General features: G+C 44.3%; 1 protein-coding gene across 1 annotated transcript in view; it reads left to right on the top strand.

Annotated features, from left to right (window-relative positions):
• LOC116046785 (paralemmin-2-like) overlaps positions 1-7,500 on the top strand; it is a 37,010-nt gene that overhangs the window by 25,182 nt on the left and 4,328 nt on the right. Inside the window, exon 4 of the mRNA XM_035997025.1 lies at positions 3,315-3,395. Coding sequence (XP_035852918.1) covers positions 3,315-3,395 — 81 coding nt within the window. The remainder of the gene's footprint in view (positions 1-3,314; positions 3,396-7,500) is intronic.

Here is a 7,500-nt window from a genome sequence, read left to right as displayed (position 1 = left end):
ATCTCAATCATTCCCAATCTAGCAGAGACGGAGAGCGTAGGTATATGTAAGGAGATAACATAGACACAGGCTAATTATTGATCACTAAAATGATAGTTAACATTAGTAATTAAACTTAAACAGCTAATGGAAGTCCAAACTGCCTGAGAGCTTCTCCTGTACTATACGGTAATTCCTCTACTATGAGACAGTAAGTCTCGTGGTTATGACCCAATCGTTAGCCTATTTTTATAAAAACGTCTGCTACGGAGCCATAACGTGAGCTACAAGGTAATGGAGCCTTTTATACATTGTCGTGTTTCTTTAGAAATAAACAATGGACAAATAGAGTCTTTAAACTCTTCAGATGTAAAGTTATTCTCTGTCAAAGTGACGTCAGAATGAATGGCAGTCAATGGGATGCTAACGGGAGGTGATGGCTTGGTAGCAGCAAAATGGCGCCATAGGAGCTACGTGTTCCGGGGAGAGGCTAACCCCCTTGGTCCACAAAGGACCGTCTTCCTGTATTTACTTTCTTGCTCCCGCCCCCCAGACACATTCGACCAATAAGAGGAGAGAACGTTCTTGTGTGATTTGTAATGACGCATTTTGCTACGCTGGGATTTTTCCAGGTGTGAAACCACACCAAACTAAACTAAACTAAACTAAACCGAGGCCAAATCGCTCCACGTTCACAAACGCGCCAACTGATTCAGACTAAAACAAACGATCTGCAGGTGTGAAAGCGCCCGTAGTCGTCATAACTGTCCGTCCACACCGCCGCCGACTTGATCTTCTAAAGATACAGGAAGTCATTCATTTTCAATGGAAGCTGCTTCTCTCAGCTGCAAGGAGCGGAAAATCTGTCGGCGTCACGTTTTTGGGCGTTTTGAGCGACCAGAGCGTCAATCAGAAAGTTGAAAGTAGGTCAACTTTATGGTAATGAGCTATGACGTGGTTCAGCGGCAACCAATCAGAATATAGACGTCCTTCACGCTGGCTGATTCCAGAGAAACATATGATGTAAACTTTGGTTCCTACCAAAACATTAGTTCAGAGAAAAAGGAGGAAAAGCTCATCATGGCCGTTGCTGGGTTCCCTATCATTTATGATATTTGCGTATAGGGACCAGTTAACGTTACCGGTCACATGGTCTCTAAACAGTCCGCTCACGGTGAAGTCCTGCACGGATCAACAGCTGGCGGCTGCTCGCTCTGCCTGCACGCTGCTGCGGTTCAGCGGCTAACGAGCGAGCTAACTGCTAACAGACACCGCTGCGACCAACAACCAATACACATTCTGTCATTATATATGTCATTTATAAAAGGTTTCTAGTGTCAGTGTATTGGCCGTGCAGTGGCTGCTTGATCTTTTTCCATGATGAACATAGAATGCTGCTACGTCAGAGCGGCCAAAGCCTCAAACAGCTTCCCCGGACTTTCTGACCAGCGTCCTCGACCGGGCGGCCAGAGCTTCTTTGCAGCTCAAGTCGGCGGCGGTGTGGACGTACAGTTAACTCACCATCAGCTTCTGTCTTTTCTTTGTCACTTTCAAGACAGTGCCAGCTCTGAATCTATTCTCTCTTTGACAGATGATAATTTGCCAGAACTAAGTCTTTGCATGAAGTATAATCATTTAAATTAGGGTGACAGAATGGAGCCGTGGCGGAGAAACAGCTGCACTTTGACTGTGATGGGACTGATTCTGACAAACACAAGCTGGGAGTGAGCAGGGTGGGGGAGTCACAGGGAACAGCCGACTCTGACGTACGGCTGAAAGCATTCGACGCGTCGCTGACTTAAGTATGGCCATTGCAACACAGTTGGATATTTCCAGTGATGGATGAAGTATTCAGATTAATACTAATACCAGACTGTAATCATACTCTGTTACGAGTTAAAGTCCTGCATTGAAAATGTTCAGTAAAATTCTATCAAGTATCATCAGGAAAATGTAGTTAAAGTATTAAAATATTTTAGAAAGTGTAAAGGATCCAAACAGTTGTGTGTTTAATGGTCTACACACACACACACACACACACACACACACACACACACACACACACACACAGACGCACATACACAGGCACAGACACACACACACACACACAGACAGACACACACACACAGACACACACCCATACACACACACACACACACACATACACACACAGACAGACAGACACAGACACACACACATACACACACACACACACACACACACACACACACACACACACACACATACACACACAGACAGACAGACACACACACAGACGCACATACACACACACACACACACACACACACACGCAAAACAAGTTCCTTCCTGAGACTATTTAGCAGAGGCACCGTGGCTCCGTCCGGAGCTTAGCCCCGCCCACGATGATTGTGATTGGTTTAAAGAAATGCCATTAAACCAGAGCACGTTGTCTTCCCATCCCAGAATGCTGTGTGGTCTAGACAGACCCTCCTCCTTTTTTCCACCTATTTGTCACCTTTTTGTCAGCTCCTGTGTTGCAGTGCATGTAGCTAGCGTTAGCTGGGTGCAGTAGTTGAGACTAGAGGGCTGCATTGGGATTGGGTCCCGCCGGGTCCCACGGGACCCAACGCAAATCTCGCAGGAGCGGGCGGTTTTAACTTTGCGGGAGCGGACGGCTAAAAAAAACACTGCGGGATCGGGATGTAGCCTGGAACCCCCCCACGCCAGCAGAAACCATAGATATACATATATACTGACTGAGTATATTTACATATATACTGACTGAGTATATACTGTATAGGCCATCTATGAGCAGACACCAGCGTATCTGAGCCTCCCAGGACGGGGGAGCTCCGAGCCAAGGCTCCGTCCACCCTCATCCTCGGCTCCTTCCTCCCCCTCTCTCCCTCTCCTCTCTCCCTATCCTTCTGCTCCTTCCTCCCCGTCTAACAGCAGCAAGCACCTGCCTTCTTTACCTTCATCTTCTCCCTATTAACCTATAAAATGACGTGGTTTCTCATGCGGGACGGGAGAAGACATAACATCAATGCATCTCTATTATTGTGCGGGCATAAATTCTCAGAGTTTTGTGGGTGCGGGCGGGAGTGGACGTACACATTGCAGGAGCGGGCGGGAGTGTAACACACATGCTGCGGGTGCGGGCGGTAATGGTCAGAAATTCGCCGGGAGCGGGATGAAGAAAACAGTTTTTCATCTGTTTGGAGATTACAATTATCACCAAGTCAATTACACACGGCCAACAAACACTGAGGATATATAGTGATTCATGAGCAAAAATACATTGTAATCTTACTTAAAAACATACAGTACAACATATATGTTTTCTTTTTCAGTGAATAAAGCGGCCGAGACTCACTTCCCCGTACAGATGGCACAAAGGATGTCTTATGAAAGTGGGCAAGAAGGCCGATCAGGTAAGGCACAGGAACAGACTTTGTTGTAACTTAAAGTGCCCATATTATGAAAAAATCACTTTTTCTGGGATTTGGGGAGTTATTTTGTGTCTCTGGTGCTTCCACACACATACAAACTTTGAAAAAATCCCTCCATGGTGTTTAGAGTGAGATACGGTTTCTGAATGTGTCCTGCCTTCAGTCTCTGGGTGAGCTGGTCAAAATCTGCACGGCTTTCTACGTCACTAGCCGAAACAAGCAGGCTAACCACAACCATTAGCTCGTAGCGTTAACATTAGCGTTAGCATGTTAACGCTAATGCTAACGCTAGCATGCTAACGCTAGCATGCTACCTCGTTCTCAATAGCAAAGCACTGCTACAACACACACAAGTTCACCATAATCTACAAAAGAACTACTTCCATGTGCGCCCTCCTTTAGAAGTCTCCCAGCTAATCCCGCCTTGTAACTGACTGAAGTTGTAGAAACAGCCTTTCTTTTACTGTCTATGGAGCTAGCTAGCTGACATGATCTACATCTGAGCTACTGAGCATGTGCAAGTGCAATCAAAGATAGTCCAGAAGAAGAAGAAAAGAGGTCTCACTCTGTAGCTAAAACAGAGACCAGCTGAAAAGAGGATCTGCAGCAGTGAGAGAGAGCGGTGCAGTACAACAACAATATGGTGTTTTTAGAAAATTAAACCATGTAAACCTATTCTGGTACAACCTTAAAATACAATTATGAACCTGAAAATGAGCATAATATGGCTGCTTTAAAGTTTAGTGCGTAACTTTTTGATATTAAAGGTGCAGTAGGTAACTGTACGTCCACACGGCCGCCGACTTGAGCTGCAAAGAAGCTCTGGCCGCCCGGTCAAGGACGCTGGTCAGAAAGTCCGGGGAAGCTTTTTGAGGCTTTGGCCGCTCCGGAGTAAAGCTGTTCACCTCTAGCCTACATTACTTTCTGCACCACACATCTGCTCCCTCGGCCGAGGACACAGGACAAGATAAATCAACACAAACAAAACAGGAGGAAGACACAACAAAGAGCGGCAGTGATCCACCACAGCCCCCACCTGAGCAAAGATTTGACCATGGAGGACCTCAGAGCGGAGACGAGAAATCTCAACCCCCTTCACCCGTCCAACACTCCTCAAACCCCCGTACCATCACCGACGCCTTTGAGGATCCATCGCTCTCCCCATTCACCCTTTCCCCTGTGTCCCCCTGCCACATGTTGGGGTTCACTGACCGGATGGAGCAGCTGGTAGATGCTGGAACCAAGTTTACCCCACTACCTTCTCCCATCACTCGCCCCCAGCATCAACCACTGAAAGTAAAACGCCAGGCACCTCTGCCCCCTCAAGGACGGCAGCTAACTCCTTCTCAACAGACTGATAAGTATACTTGTGAACAGAATGAAACAAGCTTTAACTGATATGTGCTGGGCCCAGGCTGCATGCCTAGTGGCACTCATGACTCTTTCCAGGACAAGCCTGGGTCCTGTGTATTCAATTCTTCGTCAATCTATGTTGTGATAGGTAATAGAAAAAGAATGGTGACTCCGCTAAGTAAGAAAAAGAAGCACTTAACTGCCAACTTAGCAAATTTAGCATCCATTCCTCGTCAGCCACAGCCTGTCCCAAAAAACGAGACAGATAACTATTTTAACACACTAACACTAGCCTTACTAAACGTCAGGTCTTAAATCATTTTTAATCAATGATTTTATTAGTAAACACAATCTTGATTTTATGTTTTTAACTGAAACCTGGTTAGACCATAATAACAGTGATGCTGTTCTCATTGAGTCAGCTCCCCCTAACTTCAGTTTTATGAGTGAGAATAGAGCGAATAAGAAAGGAGGTGGAGTCGCCATTTTGTTTAACGACTCATTCCAATGTACTCAAATAGCTTATGGAAACTTTGCTTCTTTTGAATATGTGGCTCTTCAGTTAAGGTCCCCCTCTCGACCTATATTTCTAATTATCTACAGGCCACCTAAATACTGTGCATCCTTCTTTGACGACTTTAGTGGACTGCTGTCTTTAATCTGTATTAACTTTGACTGTGTAGTTATTGCTGGTGATTTCAACATTCATGTTGACAACCCCCAGGATAGAGGGACAAAAGAACTGTGTTGTATTTTTGAGAACTATGGACTGACTCAGCATGTGACGGAGCCCACACACAACAAGGGGCACACTCTGGACTTGATTATCTCGAAGGATTTGAACATTTCCAAGGTTGTGGTGACTGATGCTGCTCTCTCTGATCATTCCTGTGTTTTCTTTAATGGCACTATCTCTGTGCAAAAAAGTGTCCAAACAAAGTTAATACGAAAACGGTATATCACTGACAACACCAGTGAAACATTCAGTCAGCTTTTCTCGTCCACACCCGCCCTCTCAGGGGTCTCAGTCACTGAGCTTGTAGACAATTTCAATTGTAAAATTACAAATGTTATTGATACCATTGCTCCAATTAAGGTAAAAACTGTCTCTGATAAGAAAAGATCTCCATGGAGAAATGCCATACTGGTAAGAACAGAAAAAAGAGAGTGTCGAAAAGCAGAACGCAGGTGGCGAAAAACTAATCTCCAGGTCCACTAAAACACTTTTAAAGAGAGACTTCGCATTTATAATTTGGAACTGAGGAATGCAAGGCGGTCCTTCTTCTCGGACATTATTGCCAAAAACAATAATAATTCACGTGCTTTGTTTGCTACTGTCGATAGGTTAACAAACCCTCCAGTACCAGTAGCATCTGAACTTTTATCCACAAAGGCCTGCAATGATTTTGCCACCTTCTTCAATGACAAAATTCAGAAAATTAGACAAACAGTCAGTGCTTCCATATCGAGTACAGGGTATGTGTTGTCACAGTGTCCAAGCAAAACAGATTCCAACTTGACCCAATTTCATATGATTAACGATAAAAACCTGGAGGACATTATACAACATCTGAAAACCTCCTCCTGCTGCCTTGATATTCTACCAACGGGCCTTTTCAAAAATGTTGCAAATTGTTTGGCTCCAGATCTTCTACAGATTGTAAACACGTCTCTTCTCTCAGGTATCTTCCCACAGGCCCTGAAAACTGCAGTCATTAAGCCACTCTTAAAGAAGAACAATCTAGACACGTCACTAATGACCAACTATAGGCCGATATCAAACCTTCCATTTTTAAGTAAAATCATTGAAAAAACGGTTTCTCAACAATTGACCCTTTTCTTGTCACTAAACAACAGTTTTGATACCTTCCAGTCGGGTTTTCGACCACACCACAGCACTGAGACAGCTCTTGTTAAAGTCTTTAATGACATCCACTTAAACACAGATAGTGGCAAAATTTCAGTCTTGGTACTACTTGATCTCAGTGCTGCATTTGATACGGTCGACCATGACATATTACTAGACCGATTGGAAAATTGGGTTGGCATTTCGGGCTCAGTACTAAAGTGGTTTGAGTCTTATTTAAAGAATAGGGACTACTTTGTGTCGATAGGGAATTATACATCTGAGCATACAAATATGACGTGCGGAGTTCCCCAAGGCTCCGTTCTGGGGCCTCTCCTGTTTAACATCTACATGCTTCCCCTGGCTCAAATTATGGAAAACAACTAAATAAGCTACCACAGTTATGCGGATGACACACAACTGTATATAACCTTATCGCCAGGGGACTATAGTCCAATACAACAACTGACTAAGTGCCTTGAGAAAATTAACGACTGGATGTGCCAGAACTTTCTTAAATTAAATGAAGAAAAAACTGAGGTGGTTGTTTTTGGAGCAAAAGAGGAACGATTGAAAGTCAGCACTCAGCTTCAAACGATAATGTTAACAACAACAGACAAAGCCAGAAATCTTGGTGTAGTCATGGACTCAGACCTGAATTTTAACAGCCACATTAAGACAATTACAAAGTCAGCCTATTACCACCTTAAAAATATATCAAGGGTTAAAGGACTTATGTCTCAGCAGGACTTGGAAAAACTTATCCATGCTTTTATCTTCAGTAGACTTGACTACTGTAACGGAGTCTTTACAGGTCTCCCTAAAAAATCACTCAGACAGCTGCAGCTGATTCAGAACGCTGCTGCTCGAGTCCTCACTAAGACCAAG

The sequence above is a fragment of the Sander lucioperca genome, chromosome 21, assembly GCF_008315115.2.
Source record: "Sander lucioperca isolate FBNREF2018 chromosome 21, SLUC_FBN_1.2, whole genome shotgun sequence".
Lineage (NCBI taxonomy): Eukaryota > Metazoa > Chordata > Actinopteri > Perciformes > Percidae > Sander > Sander lucioperca.
The sequence above is the reverse complement of the archived record's forward strand: the minus strand, read 5'-3'. Positions and strand labels throughout refer to the sequence as shown.